The sequence below is a fragment of the Phoca vitulina genome, unplaced genomic scaffold (genome assembly GCF_004348235.1).
Source record: "Phoca vitulina isolate PV1807 unplaced genomic scaffold, GSC_HSeal_1.0 scaffold26, whole genome shotgun sequence".
Classification (NCBI taxonomy): domain Eukaryota; kingdom Metazoa; phylum Chordata; class Mammalia; order Carnivora; family Phocidae; genus Phoca; species Phoca vitulina.
Window position 1 is genome coordinate 12,598,724 of NW_022589729.1, and position 27,491 is coordinate 12,626,214.

At 32.5% G+C, this 27,491-nt stretch overlaps 1 protein-coding gene across 5 annotated transcripts in view; it reads right to left on the reverse strand.

Annotated features, from left to right (window-relative positions):
* BRINP3 (BMP/retinoic acid inducible neural specific 3) overlaps positions 1 to 27,491 on the reverse strand; it is a 376,908-nt gene that overhangs the window by 189,728 nt on the left and 159,689 nt on the right. For all 5 annotated transcript variants that reach the window (XM_032422122.1, XM_032422126.1, XM_032422123.1 and 2 more), the window contains one exon: positions 5,217 to 5,407. In XM_032422122.1, the coding sequence (XP_032278013.1) occupies positions 5,217 to 5,407 (191 nt within the window). The remainder of the gene's footprint in view (positions 1 to 5,216; positions 5,408 to 27,491) is intronic.

Sequence of the window (27,491 nt, forward strand, 5' to 3'; positions counted from 1 at the left end):
TCTATCTATAGTGTATCTTATTGCTTGACTTCTGACCTCTGTTCTTGAAAGAGATACACATGCAAACAGTATATGGTAAAACTTGCAAGCTATTAAACTACTTTGCAGCCATAGTGACTTATACACTAAGTGGTTATTGAGGTAGTATTCATTATTTTCTATGCTAGTAAGTTAATGCTACTCTGGACATCAATCATCTATTTTTCCATTCTAATAATGAAGAAAATATTTTCTTTATATAAACAAAATTTAATATCTGATGAAATGCTTAAGTTGAACAATGTGGTAATAAGATACATTCTCATAAGCACTTTCAGGGAAAAAAAATTAAAAACACACATATTAAAAAAAAGTAACTATTTCCACTAAAATTTAAATTATGACTTATAAAACTGTGCATTCAAAACCACTGGTCAAATAGGACTTGTTTTATTGCTGCTGAGAGTGAAAAATATTTTCTTAGAGTTGCAAAGGAACAAATCTTAATATATTATCTATTTGTTCCTAGAATGAATTTTGGTTTGATTTTTTAAAATATCTCTACTGGAGCACCTGGGTGGCTCAGTTGGTGAAGCATCTGCTTTCAGCTCAGGTCATGATCCCAGGGTCCTGGGATCCAGCCCCGCATCCAGCTCCCTACTCAGCAGGGAGTCTGCTTCTCCCTCTCCTTCTGCTGCTCCCCCTGCTTGTGCTTGCTCTCTCTTTCTCTGTCAAATGAATAAATAAAATCTTAAAAAATAATAATAAATAAAATAAAATATCTCTATCAAGAAAAGAGTACTTTTTCCTGCACTCCTCTCCATGGGAAGGTATTCTGTCCAAACAATCCTTGTCCCTGCATTCTTGACTCTGCCCACAGAAGTACAGTGAGTTAACAGAAAGGCTGGTGTAGGAAAGGGACTGACATGAGTAACCCCGTCGCTTCCTCTTCTTCTTCAAGATGTGCCTGTCAGGAGAGAGCACAAGCTCTGGTCTATTCTCCACTGTGTTGGGCTGTAGAGAGTCTAGGTTGATATGGGAGCCACACATATGCTCGTGTGACTGTGGGTGGCTCAGGGCTATAATCATGACTGTTTGGACAAGTCTGTGTAATACTAGAGATGAGAGTCAGGCATCACTTAAAATTATTATAAATATTTTGTTACAACACTTTATAAAATTTTAAGTGAATTTTTTGGGCTGCATTTTCCTTAGTCTTTTTGTCTTTTTCAATTGATCCAGAACCTAGGTTTGGTGTTTTATGGTGGGCACCCTCCCTCTCCCCAGTCAACTCAGCAGTTTTAAGCTCTTTTTCTTTTTTTCCTGTTCACTTATGTTTTGTTGTTGTTGTTGTTGTTCTATATTCAGTACACAGAGACACTTTTATTCCAGTATTTGGCATATATTGTATTATAATGAAATATATTATAAAAATAGTCATGAAATATATTCCATAGTTAGAAATCAATATATCCCAGTAGTGCAATCTTTTTCAAGATTGATTCCTCATATTGAGTAGCTTATTTTAGATATTTAAACAGTGATGGAGTTTAGATATCATTATCCAAACAGAAGCAAGCTGAATTACTATATTGATAAATAGTCTGGAAGCTATAAGATGAAATAAGTGTGGAAAATGATATATATTGAAGAAGGGTTTTTACAATTTATTTTTCCCTATAGGGAGATAATTCAATCACTGGCTTTATCTATCATAAAATATCCCGTTAAAGGCTTCAAGTATGCTATCCAAAGTTTTATGTCTAAGTCAATAATATGATGTACTAAATAACTCAGGGAAAAAAGATATTTTTTATTTATTTCTTTTTCATCACTTTAATACTGAGAGAATTTTACACAACTCATTTTTTAAAATGTTTAAATTTAGTTGAAGATCTGGTTATTTAAGAAGCAAGAAATAACTGGCCTTTTGTTTAAAATGTTTGCTTATATACATGACATCCTCAGTGTGTTAATATCAGGGTTGTTACTTAGTTGGTTAAGGAGAGAGCAAGAGAGAGAATTAGCTCCAGTTAAATAACACAAATCTCATTTTTTTAAAAAATGGAATGATACAATTTCATGTTCAACTAGGTAAAACATATAAAGCGAAAATATACTTACAGCAACAACAACAACAAAAAGGTTTAGTGTAATTACAACAGCAATATTTTTAAAATTGCCTGAAATCAACCTGGTGTACATTTTAATTGCAAATAGTTATATCCTTAAGTTACTTAAATAATTTCATGCATTTTAGTTAACTTATTAACATCACCCAGCAGAGATTCCTGAAAGAAACTATAAGTAACATTTAGAGGGAAAAAAAAAGAATTCTAATAGAAAATACCAGGAATATTAAATCCAAGGAATATTCAGAGGGTAGAAGGCCAGGGAGCCTGGAAATTCCATGTCTTCCCCTGCCCCACCCCCACCCCACTCCATGATTTGCCTTTAAGGACATGCTTGATCAAGACTTTTAAATAACTGAATTTTGAGAGAACATATTACTATCATTGAATAATCAACCTGAAGAAATGATTTAATCCCACAACAGATTTTTAGACCACGTTTATACAGACAAAAAACATACACAATAAAAACTAATCTGAAGGCCAACATGTAGCATCTACAATGCCAAAACAACGAAAACAAATCAAAAAGTCACCGCAATTTTAGTATAAGGGACAAAAATGTCCATAAAAATCATCTGTACTTTTTATCTCTTCTGCCTTTCCTCTGTCACTTGCTTCCTTTCTTATTTGGAGAATGTATTTTATGTTCTGAAATTCTGGGTATTATACATTGTTGACACAACTGTGATGAAGCCTAATATGAGTACAAGACCACTGAACTTTTTAAAAGAAGTTATAGTAATAATTTAACTTTCACTTTTACTTCAGACTTTATTGCATTAATAATCATCGACCTTACTAACCCTTCACACAGCTTTCAGAGACTCAGGTTTTATAATTATTGGGATATTTTATATTTTTTTTCTATACACACTACTGTAATAGCAATAACATAAATTCTTTGAATGTTTAAATTATGCCACACATTGTGCCAAGACTATCTTCCTGCATGTACATTAATCTTCCCATGACCCTACCACACATATATTACTCTCCGACTTTCTCCTAAAAGAAACTAACAGAGAAGTTACTTAACATTTTAAAAATGTCACAATTGAATAAAATAAAATTAAAAAAATTCACAATTGGTTAAAAAAAGGAGGAGAGTCAATTTTCAATACCAGGCTGATCCCTTATCTTATTATTTTAGTATTATTCACTTGTGGAAGACAGAGATAATGTGTTTTCCTGGCTGACTTTGTCTGTCTGCCTAAATCATCCACGTTTTCCACCTTTAATTCCTTAAGGTTATTTGGCCGACTTATATTTCCACATTGTGTCCAGAAATCTCCTTTTCCAACCTCTCCATGCCTTGTTCACCTGCTCTTGCTTGCATCCTCCTTCTCTCCAATTCTGTATCTTTATTTGTTTAACTGACTGTTTTGGCTCTTTGGATTCAGTTTTCATTTAGTCTTCTTCTTGAACTAGATCTCAGTTATCCTCTGTGTATATCATACTTTTGACATCTGTTTAGTGAACTTGAACATCTCAGACTCTAAACAAAGTTGTAGTCTCATTTATTCATTTAACAAATATTTAATGAGAACCTATTGTGCGCCAGGCACTTATAACTATGGGGGTAAACTGTGACAAATACAGGCAAGTTTCCTGTTTTCAAAAAAATATGCAGAAATGACAGATAATAAGCCAAGAAACTAATAAATGAAATATTTCACATAAAAAGAAATACAATGAAGAATACAAAGAAGATCATGGAATAGTAGAGACTATTGGTGGACTACTGGGTACTATTCCTGGTAGCATGGACAGGAAAGCCCTCTATGGAAAGTAACATTTGAGCAGAAAAATTGTCCCGAAGGTCATTGTGGCTGAAAAATAGAGCATGATGAGAGGAGAGAAAAGTTGAGGTCTGTGGTGAAAGCCAGTATCAGACCCTTCATGTAGTGCATTATAAACTGTAGCAAGACATTTGGATTTTATGTTAAGTGGCTAGTTACAGGTTTTAATTGACACAGGGAATGATTTGACCTGATCCAAGTTTTAAAAAGATCTGTTGGACCTCAGGCATATTCTGGAGAGAAACGTGATGGTGACTTGGTCTAGGGATATCCGGGTAGAAGTCAGAAAGGCTTGACATGGGATATATTTTGGGAGAAAAAAAGGACTGGCATGACTTACTGACAGACTGGACTGGCAGCTACAGGAAAGAAAAGACTCATCTTCTAAGGTAGGAAAAATGAAGAACCAGTGGCCTTTCATACCACCGCACCATTGGTGTGAATCAGTCTGTCCGGATTCAGAAAACTTACTGAGGAACAGACAAGGAAGCAGAGAATCACTGTTTTCATATCCAATTATATTCAGTGCTCTTCATTATAGGAAAGAGTAACATCCTTTTCTAAATAAAATGATTGGACATTATTTAAAGTCTTACACAAAACTAAATACATGGAATTCTGGGATATTTTTAAGTTTTAGGAAAATCCTATTTTCCCTATTACGTTACCTCCCCAAATATCATCTAAGTGTATTCAAAATGCTGAATTATATATCACCATGATAAAACACATATTAATGGTATTAAAACCACAGATTTTTTATTTTTTACAAATTTATAAATTGAAGAAGTGACATTATTAATCTCTACTTTTACATTACACATCATAATTGGTATTTATTGATCATTCTCTCTATATCATATATGAACCACAATGAGAAATACTAAAATAGTGCTAACAAACGTAATTTTAGATCTTCAACATTTACTTCGGGAAACTTTTCCAGTTCTCTGTAACCAGAAGTGACGACTTCCACTTGTGCCTGACTGCTTATTATTTATTTTTTAAACAGAATTTGGCACATCCCCTTGCATTAGAGAGTGCAGTAGCTATGACTGTATTTAATGCATGCCGTTATACTGTACATTGCCTTCAGGCAGGAACTAAGTAATAACCAGCTACCTTCCCATTGTGAATACCATAGAAGGCATTTAGTAATAACTCAGTGAATGCATTGAATAAATGAATGAATTCTAGAATTATTCAAACTGAAGCTATCTGGATTAATCAACACATTTTTCCCTGACTTTCACAGTTTTATGCACAAGCACACATAGGCATAAATATTTTCAAAGAGTCGTACCTCCCAAAGTAGCCGATAGCAAGAAATGGGTCCCATATTTCTTGATAAGGTTTTCTGTGATTTGCTGAAGGGTAGGTCGACGTCCCAAAAGTCTTATGTTGCGGAAGAATTCAGGAGCAAGAGGCAATGGGGAGCCAAGGAAATTTCTTCTCTCAACGGCAAGGTTATTTACTTTCCAGCGGCCAAACTCCCTGAAAAGCAAATTTATTTTTATTCATACGTACATAATCTATCTGAGTGTTTTCATTTGAAAAGTTCACTTGGTAGTTTCGCTGGGGTCACCCCATTACAAAGAGTCTGGCCTGTAATAATATGTCACGTGCCATGAGTAGGAGAAGCAACATTTATAATTTATGTAACTGGAGTGAATATTCTGAAACCGAATCATATACAAGAAAAATTAAGCCACTTAAAAGAAACAGCTTCCACTGTTTTTTTTTTTTCTCCCAAGGAAAGATACGCTCATAAACATGATTTTGTTATGCATAGAACATGAATGTAGAGCTATTTAAAAAAATCACTAAGGTAATATTTTATTATTTTGTAAGGGAAATTGTAAAAAAGATAATGAATTTATTTTCATAATTCTAAGGATTCCTTTCTCTATTTATTTTAGAGTAGGACCTTATAAAATTTCAAGACTATTACAGAGCTGTAGGAGAATTTAAAAAAAAAACATGATCGAAAGATAAACTTTTTTTACAGTAATTATTGTTTACAACATAGTTTGAAACCTAAATTCAACTCCATTAGCAATTTCTCAAGATGCAAATGACTTTTCAGGTGAATTTGGCCAAATGGAAATGGAAGATATAGTTGTAAACGATTTATACATTTAAACAAAGATTTTTACATTTATTTTGAGTTAAAATCCACCTAATGAGATACTTTAGCCAAGAACTATGGTGAACTGGATTCTCTGATTAACTGTACAGATTTTTTCTGATGAGTGGTCTGATAAAAATCTCAAATACCTTCCACAGGGAAGAATTCCATCTGCCAGGCCTAATACTCCCAGGTGTTTTATTTAACTTAATTACTATCTAGCAAATAAAATATTGAATAAATATTGTATAAATATGTGCCGTATTTATGTATATTTTTCCTCCAAAAAATGCCTGCAGTGCACCAACGAAAAGTGAATGATAAAAGGATACATCAGTGAACCAGACCAATACTGTCCATGTCCAAATGGAGCTCACATTCTAGAGAAAGTTTTAAAAATAAATAAAACACAGACATTAACTTAAATTTTAAACAAATGTCCGAGTATTATATATATATATTTTTTAAAGATTTTATTTATTTATTTGAGAGAGAGAGAATGAGAGAGAATACATGAGAGGGGGGAGGGTCAGAGGGAGAAGCAGACTCCCTGCCGAGCAGGGAGCCCAATGCGGGACTCGATCCAGGGACTCCAGGATCATGACCTGAGCCGAAGGCAGTCGCTTAACCAACTGAGCCACCCAGGCGCCCCAAATGTCTGAGTATTATAAGTGCTGAGAGCTACCACAGAGAGCCTGCTGTGATAAGCCATAGAGCTGTGGGCAGTGGGGCCCTGTTTTACTTTCAGTGACCAGAGAAGGCAACTCTGGAGAGGTGATATTTAATATTTAGGCAGTCTCTGAAGGGAAAAAAAAAAGTTGCTAAAGGAGGGGAAGCAGGGAAAAGATTTACACAGAATAATGAAGAACAGTAAATACTTGCAGGACAAAGAGGTATATCCCTGACAGAGCTTCTAACTAGGAATATTTCGCTCATGTGACAAATATTTGGCAGCCCAAAAATCCACTCGGTCTTTTGGAAATTAATTATAAGATAAGGCTCACTCAGGGATCTAGGGATGTCTTCAGCCTGAGAATAAGTCAATTTAGTGTTTCTTTCATTGAGAAACTCTTGCCATCTCCTCCATAATCAGCTGATCTAAACAGTTTTGTTCTACTGATGGTTCTCAAACTTCATCACCTACTAGAGTCACCTGGAAACTCCACCCCAGAGCTTTCTGATTCATTAGGTCTGAAGTGGGATCCAGAGGTTGCACTTTTAACAAGCAACGCTAATGCTGCTATTCAGAAAAAAGCTATTAATTAGGTAATTTGACATATTGTCTTTAAAATTTTCACAAAGTGCTCTATTTTCAGTAAATGTAGGGTTTTTAGAGATCCTATGCTGGATTTGTTAATTCATGTTTCCTCAGAAGAGAGTACGGATGTCTTTTATCTTTCAAAACCTGGGTTGATATTAACAATTTTTTATGTCTTTTCCTTTTATAAAAAATTTACCTGAATTAATTGCACATGTATTATATATATATGTATAGTGTATAACACATTATATATATATATATAATATATAACACATATTTTATATATTATATATTATAAATAATATATATAATACATTACACACAACATATTTACATATATAGCTATATGTAAATTATTATAATTACATGTAAATATTTATATTATAATTCATTATATATCATATATAATGAATTATAATGACATATATTATATACATATACATATAATTACACACATAATGTATACATATAATTACATATTACATTATGTGTAATATTATGATATATATAACATATAATAATGTTAAGTATAATATACTTATTTTATATAATATATGTAAGTATATATTCAAATTTGTGAAGAAGAGTGTTTAAATAAATCATTTAAGTTCTAATATTTTGTGATATATCTCAAGGTATATAATCATATAATGCTTGCAAAAAGTTATTTATTAAACCATGATCTAAATAATAGTTACTCAATTCCAAACTTTAAAGGCTTCTCAAATATGTACTTTTTTTATTTGCTGAAAAAAGTTTATAATTTTGTCAAGGAGTGACATAACTTGAACCTAAAATTGTGGTGTATCTTTTTCAATGATTTAAAGTGCTAAATTTATAAACTCATATGCATGTATTCATAGACTAACATGTGGGTTACTAAGTGAATTAACTGGACTTTAACCAAGAAGATTGATTCAATTGTGATATTGTACATACCATATAAACTCTTTTTAAATGACTAGGTATCTCATACTAGATGACTGGGTAAATACAATTCTAGTGCAATTCTAGTCTTTCTTATCTTTTTAACAATTAGTCACTATACAAATAAAAACCCATGATCTATTCTGACCTGACTTAGTACTTTCTTTGTTCCTCTTAAATTTGACAAAAAAATAGATATAATATGAAAGAGCTATAGCAAACTTGTGTCATTTTCTGAAATCAGTTTTTAACACTAATTTATAAGAAAATGTATTAATTGTTCACTATTATTACCATTACCAGAAATCTTCTAGCCTTGTAGATGAATGTAAGAAAAGCCCTTACCTCAAGAGCTCAAAGATTATATTTAGCAAGATAAAATGTAAATGAATAAATTTCAATTCAAAGACTTTAAAATATTTTTATGTGCAAAAATACAACTGTGCAGTACTTTATTTAACATAATTCCTCTACCCAATTTATCACTATCCTTTAATGTAAGTATAGTAATCTAACTTAATTTGAATATGTTTTCTCTTCCCCTAGATTCACATACCATGGAAAGCTATGCAGAGCCTAAGACTGTGGACAACTCTCCAGGAAGCTTTCTTCAGTTGCCAGATGCTTTTTATTACCTCAGTCTGTAAACCCTGATGAAGTCTATAATCTCAGTTTACCTTCCAACATTTTGTTGGACAAAACACTTTGCCATCCCATCTGATTATCCTCTCTGTCACATAACAACCAAAAGTAAACGACAACTCTTTGGGAGTATCATTAAACTAAGACTAATACTAAGACAAATTAGCCAAACGACCAACCAATCTAATTAATTAATTATTTTTTTAAAAAAACCCATTATAGTTAGTAATTAGAGCAAATTCTTTTCTTATCTTGAAAGCTCTACCTAAAATTCTTCTCCTAGGGGCACCTAGGTGGCTCAGTCAATTAAGTGTTGCCTTAGGCTCATGTCATGGTCTGGATCCCGGGGTCCTGGGATCAGCCCACATCAGGCTCCCTGCTCAGCGGGAATCTGCTTCTCCCTCTCCCTGCTTCTCCCTCTCCCCACCCCCTGCTCATGCTCTCTTGCTATCGCTCTCTCTCAAATAAATAAATAAAAATTTTAAAAATAAATAAATAAATAAAATCATTCTCCTAGTTTTTCTTTTACATTTTGTATGAAGAATAAAGTAATATATTATACTTTCATTGTGTATATACAAAAAGTGTAATTTTGTGTGGGTGTGTAAAAAACACAAATGTTGATCTGAGATCTCTCATTTCCACTTTCCACATTATTGGTTTGTATTGTAATGATACATGATCACTGTTATAATCTCTACAGATTTTTGGTGAAAACCCAGATATAAAGCACTGAAATAATCCTGAGAAGTGACAGTAAGAAGCACTTTAAGTAAAGTAAGTCATCTCTGGACCGTTAAGTACTACACTGTGAGTAGTGAACATTAGGTATGCATACAAATATTCAGTGTCTCTTCATCCCTGGCACAGGATGAAGTTGCAGTTACTGGTGTTTTTAAAATCAGTGCAGCCATGTGGCTTACTTTGATTAATAAAGTGTGCACATGTATGGTTATGCGGGTCCATCAGCCTGGGATCCTAATAAACAATGATGATTCAAATCCCCATCCCCCATCCCCACTCCTGCAGCTTACTGGGAGGAAAAAGCTCATGAAATAAAAAGATATTTTGTCATGCAAAGCTATCAAGATTATGGGTTTGTTAGTTGGTTTATTTGTTTGCTTTCTAGTAATATAATCTAGTACATCATAAGCAACATATTTTGACTTTGGGGTAACTTGAGAAGGCAATAAGGAACTAATGGTTGTATATAAATTGGAAACTTATGGATGCAGGTTTTTTTTTCTTTCCTGGAGATAAAATTCATCCCAGTTGCAACTAGACCGTGCATTCATTAAATTTTGGAGAAACAAAGCAATTGAATGCTGAATTGAAAACATGCTGTCAGGTATGATTATCATAATGAGAGCATTTTACCTAAAGGATCTAAATATTCCGTCCAGATTCATTATATTTATATTAAATAAGAACATTGTTGCATCTAACTGAATGCTCCATTCTACCTGAAGCCTTCACAGTACATAAATATCTTCCCACCATAACCTTTGGAGGTCTTTAAATGAAATAGGCACAATCACTAGAGTTTAATGTAACTCAGCCCCTTTAGAAGCAGCACTATTTTGTGGAACACACAAATGGGCTATAAACAGTTCAGCCAGAACATTGCTTTGAAAATGTTTTTGTTGGCTCTAAGAAGCCTCTATTAGTTGATTAAGTTATATGTTTTCCTGTTAAAAATTCTGACTTGCAGGCATCTAGTATTAGGTATGTCTATGTAATGTTTACTTTTCTACAACAATATTTATTAAAATTTTATCTGTACCCATCTCATGTAAAAAGTTGGAAAACAAGAATGACATCAACAAATTCCATTTAAATAATGATTACATCATTGCCATATTGCCATTGACCTTTCTTAATAGTATTTAAATTCTATGTGAATACATAAATATACTCAGTGTATTAAAATATATTAACTACCACAGTTTCTTTCAAATTACACATATATATCCAGTTCCTGAAAAATATAGAATCCACCACTGTTGATATTCAATTCAATAACAAAGGAAAAACAGGAATAAAAAAATTGGCAAAATCAGATGATGCAGTTGCTGAAAAGATTTACCCCTAACTACTAATTTACACTAAATAAAGTTGCTTATCTAAGTCTTAAGAGGTTATTATTATATTATTTTTCACAACACTACATTTGTTGGCTTGTAATTTGAATTCTATCACTATTAATTAAATTTGTGTACACAGCAGACTATTAAAACACAATATATTACCCAAGCACTAATGTATGGCGAACAAATTCAGCATAAGAATCATAAATTGAGGGGCGCCTGGGTGGCTCAGTCGGTTAAGCGGCTGCCTTCGGCTCAGGTCATGATCCCAGGGTCCTGGGATCGAGCCCCGCATCAGGCTCCCTGCTCAGCGGGAAGCCTGCTTCTCCCTCTCCCACTCCCCCTGCTTGTGTTCCCTCTCTCACTGTCTCTCTCTCTCTGTCAAATAAATAAATAAAATCTTTAAAAAAATAAAAAATAAAAAAAAAATAAAGGACATCCTCCTTTAAAAAAAAAAAAGAATCATAAATTGACTTGCCAATCTTGAGTAGCAATATCCTTCTAATTGCATCTATAAAATCATACTGATCTTTAAAAATGCCACTAATAATCAATACTAGCTCCCCATAATTCTGTGTAACTGATACATATAAAAATGGTTCTTTGAACGTTCTTTCCTTATAGCTTTCACATCGCACAGATGATGCTGTTTTCCATTTGGCCAGGAAAAGGGAAATATTCCTAATGGCCTGGATGACTGTAGCTCTGAAGCTAGTGTTTTTAAAGCAGCTGAATGCTAAGCAGTTGGCAGAGTAGATAATCCACTTTCTTTTGCCCTCCTGCCCCTTGAGACAAATCAACTTTAAAAAAAAATTAACAGTAGCGAGTTTTTAAAGCTTGAGAGATATTTTTGGATGAGGCTAGGAATTTAGCACAATGAATCTATGCAAATAAAATACTGGAAGAAAAGACCAATGAAAAATATGACTTTCGTAAAATGTGTACGTGCAGGATTTTTGAGAAGCACCATTAATGACTATAATATTTTGAAAGAGCTGCCAACACATACTAGATTAGAGAAGACAAATTAGCAGGATTGCAACAAAATATTGCCCCCACCCTTACAGAGCAACAAGAATTAATTGTAGGTGTAGCTTCTTATCTATATCATTGAATTAAATAAAATGGAGGTGGGGTTATAGAGAATTTTTTAAGGAATGGCTTGTGGCTAGTACTATATATTTCTAACTATTAAAAAATGTTAAAATTTCAGGGCTATGAAATGACTGAAAATTAATTTTATCTTACATAGCTTTAAGTTATTTTCTGTAATTTAATAGATAGGGTTTTATTCAAATTTTAAGGGAAATGCCACAGAATTCAGTTACTGTAGTCAATGCCATTATTCCTAAGAGTGACTCATTTAATAGAAACATAAAGGTATCACGTGCTGTAGCCACACAGATATATACATAATATAGTAATTTATTATTTACATCTAAATTAAACTACTCTTTTGAACAGATGTTAGCAAAAGTATTGATGTAAAAAATATACATACATGCTGTCAATGAAGGACTTTCTAAGTTGAAGAGAAGGAATTAAGTAACAAGCAAAAGCTTTTCTTTCTAAATTTTGGAACTATAGTTTTACATCTATGACAACTTATCACAATTCTCCATCAATCACATTAATAAATATAGAGTTTTGGTCATTATTAATCAGCATAGACAAGCCAAGAGACAGATACAACTGGGCGAAAATAAAATATTCTGATTCTCTCTGAAACAAGAAATAAACAAATATGAAGGTCCCTTTTTTTTACATTTATAATTTAAAGGATATTTATCTTGGTTAATTAGTGAAAATATTTGCATTTCACACATTAATTTAAATATTTTAGGGAGGAAATGTCAGCTTTTCAAAAAAGAATAGATTTAGGGGCGCCTGGGTGACTCAGCTGGTTAAGCAGCTGCCTTCAGCTCAGGTCATGATCCCGGGGTCCCAGGATCGAGTCCCACATCGGGCTCCCTGCTCAGCGGGGAGTCTGCTTCTCCCTCTTCCTCTACCCCTGCTTGTGCTCTCTCTCACTCTCTCTCTCTCTCTCAAATAAATAAATACAAATCTTAAAAAAAAAGAGAGAGAGAATAGATTTAGGAGTCAGCTGAAGTTTCAAATCCCACCCTCACCAGTTAAATTCACAAAATTCAAAGTCCTGTGAATTCTGGCATATTCTTAACCTCACTGACATAAAGTCATTTCACTTAGGCACATACATCTAATAGTACTAACTCTATAGAGTTTTTAAAGAAGCAGAATGTGTAACACTTAACTAAAATGGTACAGGGGACATTGTTTACCTCTTAGCAAAGTTTGGTATGTGTATGCTTGTGAAGTCACAAATTTTTTGTCCTAGGATGTCAATTGTTTAAATATATATAAACATTGATCAAGGTAATAAGCCTTAGTGGAATTAGTAAAATTAACAGAATAATTTATAAATAAAGCCATATTCACAGAATCTACAAGGGCATCTAGGTAGCTCAGTTGGTTAAGTGTCCGACTTGATTTCGGCTCAGGTCTTGATCTCAGGGTGGTGAGATCAAGCTGTGTCGGTGTCAGGCTCTGTGCTCAGCACAGAATCTGCTTGAGATTCTCTCTCTCCCTCTCTCTTTGCCCCTGCCCCTGCTCACATATTCTTCTCTCTCTCAAATAAATAAATAAATAAAATTAAAAAAAAAAAAAAGGTAAAAGAATCTACAAATTGCTCTTCTTTGTCCAGGCACAGACTAATAAGTTAAATGCTCTAGAGGAAGGTTATTGCCAAAAGAATAGTTACCTGCTAATGAAAAATTAATCTGCTTTGTGATAATGTCTTTAAACATTTAAGCAATAACTTCATTAAGATTTCTTTATGGTGGTCCAGTCTCTACCTTAAATATTGGATCAAACATTCATAAACCATGGATTATGACAACTAGCTAACCAATTAAATATTTGAACTTGCAATAAGTTACAAATTCATATGCTGCTTCATTTCAAGTAATATAATGTAAAAATGTAAGATTAAGGGTCATTCTCTTTGAGAATAATTACAATTTTTAGAGGCAATGAATATAAATTGTTAATCTTTTTAATGAAATTTTTGCATAATAAAAATTAGTTTTTAAATTGTAACTCAATTTGGGGCGCCTGGGTGGCTCAGTTGGTTAAGCGACTGCCTTCGGCTCAGGTCATGATCCTGGAGTCCCAGGATCGAGTCCCGCATCGGACTCCCTCCTCAGCGGGGAGTCTGCTTCTCCCTCTGACCCTCCCCCCTCTCATGTGCTCTCTCTCTCTCTCAAATAAATAAATAAAATCTTTAAAAATAAATAAATAAATAAATAAATTGTAACTCAATTTAATAGAATATATATTTTTTCCTGAAATAGGTTTTAAAATGGCTTAAAGAAAACTCTTCTTAAAATGTTACGATTTTTCCCATGTAGTTAAGGGAAATAAACTTGCCATTAATTTTATGTCTTTTGCATCAACACATGGAAGAGAGGCTGGATATGGTCTTTTATGACAAATTTTTGGAAAAAAAATGTACACTCTTAAATTTACAAGGTGTAAATTATTATTCCCCAAATTATAACCTTTCAGCCTGAATCAGGCTTGAGTTGTCAAAATACCATTTTACACAAAAAAAGCTTTTGAAACATACTGTCGATGTCACGTTTCTCTGGATATTACCCTCAGAATTTATGGATTACAAATTGAAATTTATTATCCAACAGGCATTTAGTCTTCCTGTCTTCTATGCTTGAGATTTATACAAAATAAATTTGTTAACTATCACCCACTATATACAGACTTTGAAAACATAAATATCACATAGGGAAACTGCAGTCATATTTACCCCACACCAACCCAGTCCTCATCCAATGGTTATATACTCATAGCTGAGTATTCTTTTCGTTCCTAGTAATTAATATATTTGTGGAGTTACTTGATTAATACCTACCTCCTCCTTTATGCAATAGGCTCGACTTTGATGCTTTCTTTTTATGGCCATGTATTCTTCAGACTCAGATACATGACTTGTAGTAATCACTCAATAAATACATACTGAATCAACAAATGAGTAATGTTCTCTTTTGAGCTAAAATGAAATGACTATATAAGTAAGACAGGGATGGGGTTTGTGACTTGTGAGCATACACCCTGGCTAAAATTCATAGAAAACCAAACCTACTGGAAGAATGTATTTCTCAATCATGCTCTTGGAATGTTCAAGAGACTGAGGGAAGTTAGGAGTTAACTGTTGGCTAAATTGAAAATCATTAATGACTAGGAAACAATGTACTCCTGCTAAATCTAATATATATGAATATCGAGAAAAATGGTACCATTGTCTGTGAGTGCAGTAAAATATATAGTGGTGGTGCTCATAGCCTCGGTTACTTAATGCACTTTGGGGAGAGTAGTCCTGATATTTCTATTATAAGAGGACCTTCAATCTTTCACATCTGTGTCACCCATATGGGAAGGGAAGAAGACTGATTTATACAAACTCAACTCCCATCTCCCCAGGGAAGAAATAAATACAGAATATATAAGTTGACTAGCTTTCTACTAACACTATTAAAATATAAATTTTTTACCCATTATTTATTTTTTTTTTTTTACCCATTAACAGGCAATAAATGTAAAGTTATAGTTTGGCAAGAAAAAGCAAAATGTTTATATTAATGACAATTTAAATTTTTGATTGGCAAATAACTTTTATCTCAATATAATATTTGGAATGATAATCTTGTGTTGAAAGCAAATAATCTATGAGGTTTAAACAAGTGCACTGTGAAGTACATGCTCTTCTTACCTGCTTTCAGTGAGTGAGAGGACCTTGGTGCCAATTATTCCTCCAAGTATGTACACCTAAAAAGAGGCTGAATCCAAGGGGATTTGACACCAAAACCAATGCCCTTAACTTCTTTATTGATTAAGAACAACTGGGGATTGAAAAGTGGACTTTAATGGGAATGTATGACGTGTGTGTGTGTGTGTGTGTGTGTGTGTGTGTGTGTGTGTGTTTGTGTGTGTGTGTTGAGGGTAGGGTCTGTGGAGAGTATATAGTGAAAGAAAGAAATAGAGATAAAAATATAGAAACAGAGAGAGAGGGAGTAGGGAAAAAGTTGGGAAGAGTTTAGCAATCATATGGGGAATAATGTGAGAAATATTATAATATTAACATAAATTAATATAAATATAATGGAAACAAAATGCCAATTACAGATTAATCCTGTATTATCCCAACTAATGGTTATCCTAGAAACAGAGAACATAAATATCTGCGTGTAGAAGGTGCTAAAGAAATTTTGGGAATGATTCATATTTCTTAGAAGAGGATGGTAGAATTGTATGAACTGCATAAAGAGGTCTGTGATCAATTGCTTTTACACGTGACATAGTATAGTCCAAACTCCACACTCAAAAGTACAGAGAATAAAAAGCCTCAGAGGGAGAAACACAGATGGTAAGAGAAGAAATACATTCCTAGATGGGATCATCCAGCAGTGTTGAGGGAACTCAAGGATGAAATTGGGAAGCTGATGGGAAAATCTGTTATATCAAACAAGCACCAAACTGAAGGTTGCTGATAGGACTCCAGCACATAAGAAGGGTCCTGGAGATGCATAAAGTCCTGTAAATCCACAGGGAAACTTAAATTCCACAATAGAAGGTTAACATCACTCAACATAAAACAGTGCACCACAAGAAAAAAAAAAATCATGATTTCTACAAAGGGATATTATGTCTGATCACTTTACTGTAACTACCTTTAATGAAAAATAGGCATATAAAAAATCATGAATATAATCTATAGATTCTTTAAAAAAAAGTCTCAAAATTTGCTTTAAAAAAACAGGTTGCTAGAGTGCTTAGTGGTTCAGAACACTTACATTTGGAAAAAAATCATCCAAATAATGGAAATATCTGGAAAGAAAGATTAATCACAACAAAAAGAACCAATCAGATGTGCTACTTAATTAGTATGCAACGTAAATAGACAATCTATATTCAGTGAAAAAGTGTTAACATACCTAGAAAAGGAAGAACAATTGAATAAGATCCAGGGGGGCAGACTTCTAAAAGAGAAAAGACTGAAACCTCCCAGAACCACAGAAAGTTAAGACTGAGCATACGTAATATTTGGTTAAAAGAGAAGAAAAAGAATAATAAAGGATGTATCTGTGGTGATAGTGGAAGACAGCACACTGATAAATATAAGAATCATGAAAAACATCTTTAGAGGTTTTTATTGCTTTATTGCTGACACTGAAAAGGAAGTGGATCAATAAAACTAAAATACTGATGAACCTGTACCACAGAGAGTCATGCTATGTGACAAAGGAAAATGGAAAATAAAGAGGCGAAATAATAATCAAAGAAGTATCCAAGGAAAATTTACAAGAATGAAAGGAGATGGGGGAAGAGTGGAAATGGGGTCAACCTGAGGACACTATGGGGAAAAAAGAGAGGAAACAAAAGGAAAATAAAAGGAAAAGATTTATACTATCTTGAAAGGAGAAGTCAACGTATTTTTGAAATTCCATTTCAACATTAGAGGATTGATAAAAACAAATGAAAATGCATATACAACTGATAGTTTCTAATTTTCATTTTTTTTGCCCAGTCAACACCATCAGTTTGAGTTTTTGTTTGTTTGTTTGTTTTGTTTGTTTTGTTATTTTAGAGAAAGAGAGAGAGCAGGGGCAGAAAGGGGCAGAGGGAGAGAGAGAATCTCAAGCAACCTCCACACTCAGTCCGGAGCCCAACACAGAGCTCGATCCCAAGACCCTGAGATTATGACCTGAGGCAAAATCAAGAGTCAGTTACTCAACCGACTGAGCCACCCAGGCACTCCTGAGTTTTCTTTTTAAATATAGATCATTTCAAGATATCAATGACTTTAAAAATAGTCAATATTCTAAATAACAATATAATGAAAATATGAAAAGAATAAATTACTGATGAACACCATGAATAAAGGCAAGATATTAATGATATTTCAATATATAGTTAGCATTAAATTTATATTCATGGACACTTTAGGTCCAATAGTCATGTCTATGATGAAAGATAACATGAAAAATAGCTGATATTTACTGAGCAATTTTTATGTGATAAATGTTATGTGTTTTTCTGTCTCTATTACTTTCACACACAATCTTAGGAAATAAGTATAAATGTCAAATAAGAAAGTCAAATGCTATACTGACACACGCAAATTTGGGGGTAGGAAGATTTAGGGAAAGACACTAGAATGAATATAGGACTCCAGTTTTCAATTGATTTGTTTATCACCAAATTAATCCCTGGTTACAGAGGGTCTCCACCTCCTACAGAAGAAATTCAGTTGCTCAATCTCATTTTGAGTGGTTGATGTTTAAAAATAGGCAGCAGCTTCAGTTCCAAAGTTGTAGCTTTCCCAGAGCTCTTTCCTGTAAGTCCATAGATACAGCTCGATTCTCTAAGATTGTCTCCTATCTTTTAGGTAAATGGCTCTGCGGGAAAGTTGATACCTAGAAAATTGGAACCCTTTTCATCTTGGCATGAGTTAATTCATTGATTATTTATTGAGCATTTATCATATTCCAGAACTGTTGCTAGACACTATTGAATATACCTGTTACTGTTACTAACAGAACAGCTAACCTAGCTAGAGAGAGGTGAGGAATTTTATCAGTACACTGGCATAGTGCTTGTCTGCTCTGGGAGTTATGTGTATACCTAAGGTCAAAGGAAGAAAGAAAGGTTTAATTGTGTACTTTAATTTCATAAAATAATTGTAATCAGCTGGCATAAAACAGGCATTCAATAAATAATCCTTGAATGAATGAATGAATTAATTAATTAATTAATATTTGAACACAATTCTTTTTTTTTTAAGATTTATTCATTTATTTGAGAGAGAGAGAGTGCACGAGTGGGGGCAGGGGCAGAGAGAGAGGGAGAGAAGCAGAATCCCAGCTGAGTGGGGAACCCAAAGTAAGGCTCGATCCCACAATGCTGAGAACATGACCTGAGCCGAAGTCAAGAGTCTGACTCTTAACCCACCGAGCCATCCAGGTGCCCCTTGAGTACAACTCTTAATATGATTAAGTTTACTGATATAGCAATTTTTTATTAAATGTTTTATTATGGGATAATGGTAGGATTCCTATTCACTTGTAAAAAATAACAGAGAACTCATAAACTCTTTTTCAAGTTTCTTCCAATGGTTACATCTTACAACACTATTGTAAAACATCGCAACTAGGATATTGGCATTAACACAGTCAAGATACAGAACATTTCCTTCTCCGCAAAGATCCTTCATGTTGTCCTCTTTTAGATGTATATATTTTCCTTCTGACCCCCAAATTCCTGACAACCACTAATCTCTTCTCTACTTCAATAATTTTCTCATTTTAACAATGTTATATAAATGGAATCATACAGAGTGTAACCTAGTGGCATTGGCTTTTTTCCACTCAGAGTAATTCCCTGGAGATTCATTTAAGTTGTGGCAGGTATCAAAATTTGTTCATTTTTGTTGCTGAGTAGTATTGCATGGTAATTGTATCAGTTTGTTTCACCATTCACCCGTTGAAGGATATTTATATTGTTTCTGGGTTTTGGCTACTACAAATAAAACTGTTTTAAACATTTGTGTACAGGTTTTTGTGTGATCATAAGTCTTAATTTCTTTGGGATAAATGCCCAGAGGTGCAATTGTTGGGTAATATGATGACTATAGCATTTTATATTATCAGGACCAATGTCTAAGTGAAGCAGTTTCTCCATGTCCTCCCCAGTATTTTTTGTATTTTCTTTTTCTTTTAGCCCTTTTGATAGGTATGTAGTTATAGCTCATGGGGATTGATTTATTTTAATTTGCATCTTTTTTAGTAGCTAATGATATTCACCATGTTTTCATGGGTTTATTTGCCATGTGTATAATCTTCTTCACTAAATATCTGGTCATATCCTTTGCAAATATTCTATCTGGATTTTTTAATGATTAATTTTGATAGAAATAAATAGATTAGAAAGAAGATAGATACAGATAGATAATAGTCCTTTATTAAATATGTTAGTTGCAAATATTTGTATGTGTGTAGCCTGTATTTTCACCCTCTTAACAGGATCTGCCAAACAGTAAAAGTTTTTAATATTGATGTTGCCCAGTTTATCAAATTTTCCTTATATGGATCATGCTTTTGGTGTCAAATCTAAGAACTTTTTGTCTAACCCCAGATCTCAAAGACTTTTTTCCTGTTTTATTGTGTTTTCATTTTCCTGACATTGTCTTGCAGAGAAGTTTTAAAATTAAATGAAGCCCAACTTATAAATTATTGCTTTCACTGATTTTGCCTTTGGTGCTGTATCTAAAAAGTCATCACCACACCCAAGAACATTTAGATTTTCTCCTTGTTGTCCTCTAAAAGTTTTATAATTTTGTGCTTTACAATTAGCTCTGTGATCCATTTTGAGCTAATTTTTGTAAAGGTGTGAGGTCTCTGTCTGCATTCACTTTTTTTGCATGTAGATGTCAAGTTATTCCAGCCCCATTTGTTGGAAAGATTAACTTTGCTCCATTGTATTGCTTTTGCTTCTTTGTCACTGCTTGGGTTTACCTAGCCAGTCCACACTCTCCTCCACAACTTTCAAAGTTTTCTTAGGTTTGTTTCATACATAATATCCAGGTTTTTTGTTGTACTTAGTAGGAGAAATCAAGAAAAGTACATTTAATTTATTTTCCTGGAAGCAGAAGCTACTATAACAATGCTAATATTTTAAAATTACTTTCATTTATTTAATAATGCATAGTAAATATAAAATTGTATTTTGAAATACAAAACACTGTTAAGAGGCTAATAATCCTATTAAATTGTAAGAAGGAGTTACTAAACTTAACACAGGTGACTGAAAAACATTGGGTTAAAAATCTTTTCTACCAATTTTATGCATCTTTCTGAAGACCTATAGAAAAAATAAAAAGAAAAGTATATGCAATATTAAAAAATCTTTTAGAGTTTTTGGAAACTATAAAGAGAGGTTGGGGAGGAAATAAAGTCAGGTGGAGAAACCATCCTTTTGTAATTACATAGAAAATTTAACTTAGTAAAAGTATAATTAGAGTAATCTGAGGGAGAATTCTATGTTCATTTAAGAGTATGGTTTTTGTAAGAATTTATTGAAAGGGCATGTGACTACACAAAATGCTATTTGTTGAGATTCAAAATGGAGCACAAAACTTTCCAATAAAATTTGTACTCAATTACATATAATATAGATACAGATATATTTAAATAGAATTCCATTTTTCTCCATATATGCTTTTATGTATACTATCTATATTTTTCTATAAATGTATTTCTCTTTTGAAAGTGATTTGTGTATAGGCAGAAATTTTCTTTTTATAATGAAAAGTTGTGGTAGAGATTGTCAAACACACTTTATAAAGGAAAAAAATATCACATTGTAAATTTAAAAATGAAGTCTGTAACAAAAACACAAACCAAAATCAATTACAACAACAACATTTTGTATGATATATCATGCCATGGCTTAGTTACTTACTTCTCACATTTTAAATATTCCTCATACCTCTAATAGATTAGACTTGCTCTTGTTGGTTGCTCAGGCCATAAATGTGAAAAGTAGGCAAGAATCACAGGACCATATAGTTCCTCCAAATAAGAATATTTTTGATAGTTAAATGTTGTATATCTTCAAATATAACACAAATTTTTTCTCAGAATGCAGAAAATATTCAGCTACTATCTGCAGAATATTACTGTAAGTTCTTAATAGAAAATAAAATTAATGATCACCATAAAATACTTTTGAATGTATAGACTTAGAATGGTGTTTTTAATGCATCAACTTAAAGGAAATATAAATTTTTAATTTTAACTTTTAAAATTAATAAAAAATAACCAATTAACATCAAAATGGTGTGGGAAAATTCTGAGACATTATTTCTTTGTGGAGGACATAATGATAACACTATTAATTAGATAACATATTTTAATTTTCCAAGTTTGAGCATTAGCAGCAAATGGAAATTACATTTTTGTTAAATTTAATAGGAAGATCATGCAAGAAGATCCCCAAAGAATAATTAAAAATATTTTTTGTAGAAACATTAATATTTTGATGTCCCTATAAACATAAGTTAAATGGCATAACAACTCTTCTGATGATAATTTAACTACAATATTTTAAACAAAAGAAATATTTCAGATGGGATTAGGGTAGCTCTAAAGTTGAAGGTGACCATATTTTTATAATAAAAAGCAGATACACTGTAATCAGAAGGCTATGACTAAGTAATACAGGAAAAAAATAGTCAACAAAGACTGAAAAGGGAGATAAGAAAATATAAGTTAAATGTGAGGAAATCAGGCTACATTTTTATGGAACTGCTAAATTGACACTGAAAGTAAATGAGGTTTTAATACCCAAAGTTAGCCATTTATTTCATTTATTCAGTTTAGAGTAAAATTGCAGTTAAGTATTCTAGCAAGTGATCTTATTCATTCGGGTTTGAGCTTGAATATTTTATAAATTAGGTATTAGTATTCTTCTGAAAGAACTAAATCAATTAAAAGTTAGTAAAGCCAAAAGTCCAGATGGCACTGAATCCACCCAACTAAAATTAACTACCCTGGATTTGGCTCATTCTCATTATTCAATTATTCATGTGATATATATGAAAATCTGGCAAATTGGAAAATTGCCGGTAATTTGCCCCATCAATGGAAGATGACTCATTTCTCCTAATTACAGATGTAGACACAATAAGTATCTTCTCTTTCCGGCTAGGTATTTTAAAAAGTAACTGACTCTTAAAAAAAAATTAACAATCAAAAGAAAATCATATAATTTATTTTTTCCCCACGAGTTAGTAAATCAAGTGACCATTCACATAAAAGTTAGCAAGTAATCATCTAATAGAGAAATAATACTCTGTATTAACTAAACTAAAAAAGAAAAAGTTTTACAAGTGGAAACTTGAAAAGAGGAAAAAATTCTATACTCATACATTTTTGCACTAGATTGTTTTATGACCCTGAATAAATCACTTATCACTTAGATTCTGAATTTTCTATGCTATAAAATTAAGCACGTGGACTTAAAAAATTCAAGTGTCTTTTTTCTAGTTTTCTGATTTCCTGCTTTAAATTTATATAATTCTGTAGAAAAAAAATTTTCACACTTAAACTTCTCAAGATTAAGCATATCTCCAAATAACTAGTATATGATTCACATTATTTCACATTATTTTACACTGATCATTACATCATATGTATATACTATAGCAATAAAATGTTGCTTATTTATTTCTTTTTCTCTTTTTTTTTTTTTTTGACATTAGTCAACTGGTAATCTGTGAAAGCGAAGATAACTACAATCAACTATAACTTTGTATCTATTTCCTCTCTGAAGACTCACAGTAATAAGGCCTGTATCATTATTATCACTACTTTATGAATGATGAAACCAAGACAAAGTCAAGTTAAAATACTTGCCCTATCTGAAACAGTTTATAAATCAACATGGGCCCAATTGACATATTTTGTGAGCCACAAACGTACAACATCTGAGCAGAAGAGTCACATATTCTTCATAAGGGAAATGAAAAGAAAGCTGTTGCACTGGGGCTGGAAAGGGATATCTGGATTTAAATGAGCCATCCTGGAGGCCACTGAAACATTCTGGTTTTGAGAAAAGTCTGGTCAAGGATCATAATGACAAGAATGACAAGAAAAGAAAGAATTTGAGAAAAAACAAAAATATATGATTTTAGCATTTATTTGTAATAGAACCTAGTGAAAAACAGTATTACCTCTTCAAGGTAATAAAATTCTTTTTGGATTAAAGCTACAGCTGGATGGAGGAGGGTGTACTATTTTAGAAAAAAAGACCATGACCTTGGGCTAGTGGATCAAGTTTGCAACATAACAAACTTCTTTGTAGTCTATCTGGATAGGTGGATTGTGTTAATTTTTTGTGCTAGAGCTCTTATCTTGGCACAGATAATCAAGATTCATAGTACAACAATTATGGTTACAGTTAGACAGAAGAATGAGACAAGGAAGCAGGTCAGGATAAATGGTTTGCATAAATGTTGCATCTCAAATGCAGATGGGGTAATTCCTATGCATAAAATATATAAAATATTTTTAGGTTATTTAAATAAAAGATACTATTATAAAATAATATGTTACTTTTATATTTATGATTGCTCAAATTTTATAGCCTCACTTAAGAGTAAAAAATACAATGACAGTACTAATTTCCTAAACCATAAATCATTTCCTGGAAGTTGTAGGACACTGAAGAGCACAGACTCTTTGAATCCTTGAGTGTCTACTGAGTGCAAAATACTCTGTGCAAAGTATATCTTGTCATTTTACAGATTTGGAAACCAAGCCCTAAGTAAGCTTGGTTAAATGGCATTGCTAAACTCAAACAGTAATAGTTAAGAATAAGAATTAAAAATTAAAGCATAATTTACATTAAGAGTTTCAGGGTTTTTTTTGTTTGTTTGTTTGTATAATTAAATGCACTGCGATGAACTGAACTTCCTATTAAAAGCATATTTAAATAGTCTCTAAAAATGTGAATAATATTATTAGTTGAATCTAAAATCTGAGCTATCCCAAAGAAAATGTTTTTCAAGTATAGATTTTACTCATCAATAATGCTAAGCATGGCTCACTTACAAAAAAAGAAAAAAAAGCTTCTGTATTTAGAAATAGCTTTTCCCCCCTTTTCCCTTACATCTATACTTTGAAATAGCAACAAAAAAGAAAATTAAAAGTAAGGAGGGTACGTGCTGTGATGAGCACTGGGTGTTATACGCAATTAATGAATCCTTGAACACTACATCAAAAATTAATGATGTACTATATGTTGGCTAACTGAACATAATAAAAATTTTTCATTTGTGGCAGGATGGTGGATTGTCTCTACCTTGAAAATAATTAAATAAACTAGACTAAAATAAATATTGTAAAAATATGTTCAAGTGGCAAGAAAATTAGGATTATTCAGAATCAAAAACCTGAAAAAGCAAAAATATAGAAATTTTATGAAAATAGAAATAAGAAAGTATTTAGACCTTTAGATAGGTAAAGTAGTTACAAACATGAAATTTATAATCTCAAATTCTTACATTAAAAAATCAAAAAGGCATGAGAATTAGTTAGATATATACCTGTAAAGAAAAAAGAAATGATAACAAACCAAAAGCAAGAAAAAGGGGACAAAATATAGAAGAAAGCAATAATATAGAAAAATACAATAGAATCAATAATGACAAAAGTCAGTTCCTTGACATAGGCAACAAGAGTTAAAATAGCGAAACTGGATTAAGTCAAAATGAAAAATTTTGTTCACCAAAAGACCCAATCAACAAAGTGAAAGAGTAACTTATAAAATGGGAGATGATTGTCATGTAAGTAATAAGTGGTTATTATCCAACATAATAAAGAATTCCTATAGCTCAGGAATTGAATAGACTTTTCTCCTTAGAAGATATACAAATGGTCAACAAACATATGAAAAGGTGCTTATCCTCACTAATCATTAGAAAACTGCAAATCAGAACCACAATGAGATAGGCTCTCATAACTATTAGGATGGCTACTATCAGAAAAAGGGAGGAAAGAAGTTAAGAAAGGAAAGAAGAAATAAAGAAAGAGAAAATAACAAGTGTTGGTAAGAATAGGAAGAAATTAGAAACTTAGTGCACTCTCGGGGGGGAGGGATGTGCAAACAACAGGCATTGTGGAAAACAAGATGGTGATTCCTCAAAAAATTGAAAATAGAATTACAATATGACCCAGCAATTCTACCTTTGGGTATGCACACAGAAGAATTAAATGCAAGATCTGAAAGAAATATATGTACACTCAGGTTTACAACAGCATTAGTCACAGTAGCTACAAGTTGGAACTAAGCCAAGTGCCCATAGACTGATGACTGGAAAGCAAACTACAATGGAACATTACTTAGCCTTATTATGGAAGGAAATTTTAAAACATGCTGTAACATGAATAAACCTTGACATTATGGTAAGTGCAATAAGCCTGTCACAAAAAAAAATTCCATATACTATATGATTCTACTTATTTGAGATACCTAAAGTAGTGAAGTTCACAGAGATAGAAAGCAAAATGGTGTTTCCCAGGGGCTGAGGAGAGAGGGCAATAGAGAGTTATCGTTTAATGAGTACAAAGTTTCAGTTTTACAAGGTGATGGATGATGGAGTTGGATGGTGGTGATGGATGCACAAAAATATGAATGTACTTAATCCACTGAACTGTACATTTAAAAAAGGTCAAGGTGGTAAATTTTATGTTATGTGTACTTTACAACTATTTTAAAAACTCATTTTTTTAAAGCATGATCCAGGTGCTTATCTTTAGGGAAGTGTGATATATTTTTCTTACAGTTAAAACAAAAAATAATTTTAGGAGAAAGTTTCAAATGGTTGGTATGGATGGTATTAAGTTCATTGTTTGAGATTTTTATTTTACAAATCTTATTCTAATAGGATACTATAAACGGGGTAAGAAAATTTTCTTGCTCAAAATGGGACCTTATTGCTAAAGAATCATTGGAAGGGAAATCCATTTTCATTTTCCAGTTTTTTAATAATTTTTAGATTGCTTCTATAAAGGTAAGTTACCCCATGTTCCTTAAAAAATTATACCTACGATAGGATCTTCTCTTCTCTTAAGGATTTGCTAATCTGAAAGTATTAATCTGTTACTTAATCCTAGTTATGAATATAAAATTTAAAATCTCAAAACAAATATTTAGAATAAAAATGAGATGCACACCTGAAATTAATCTAATGTATTTTATGTTAATGTGCTAGTACAGTGATTGTGAAACTTTGCCCAGTCCCATAGAAGTCCCTCCGGGGCTGCAGCTAGATGACATGGAGTAGGCAATGGAACCAATCTCTAATTGTCTGCATATTCCCCCTATTTGTTGCTTTTGTTTGTTAGTATATTGGGACTGGGACTCCCCCCACTTTTTTTTTTTTTTTTGAAAGAAAACTGCTCTTCTGACTGAATTGGTTCCTTATTTAACACCAAGTAAAAAGCCCATTAATGGAAAAGATTTTAAGGAAGATGATGCTATATTGAGCACAAAGCATTTGCAGTTGATTGTCCAGGAACTTTTTTATTGTCTTTTGACTTTTGGTGCACCAACAAAAACTCTGATGGTTCATATTCATGTTTATAAAGCATACAGGCTTTCAGAGAACATTAAATTGTGATTCAAAGGCTGGTCAACTAAAATGAATTTAAAACACATTGTGTGTTTTCAATGCTAATATAATTTTTATATTAATAAAAATAATTACAATATCATTCTGACATGTTTTAACAACCAAAATTCCTTTTTGGAAGAGATATGATAGTGTATATAAAATGCCTAGCACTGAGCCTTGCATTTAATTGTATACTAAATGAGCTCCTCTAAATGCCAAAATTATCTGTTACTGACAATTTAAAGCAGTATCATGAGCTTGTTATA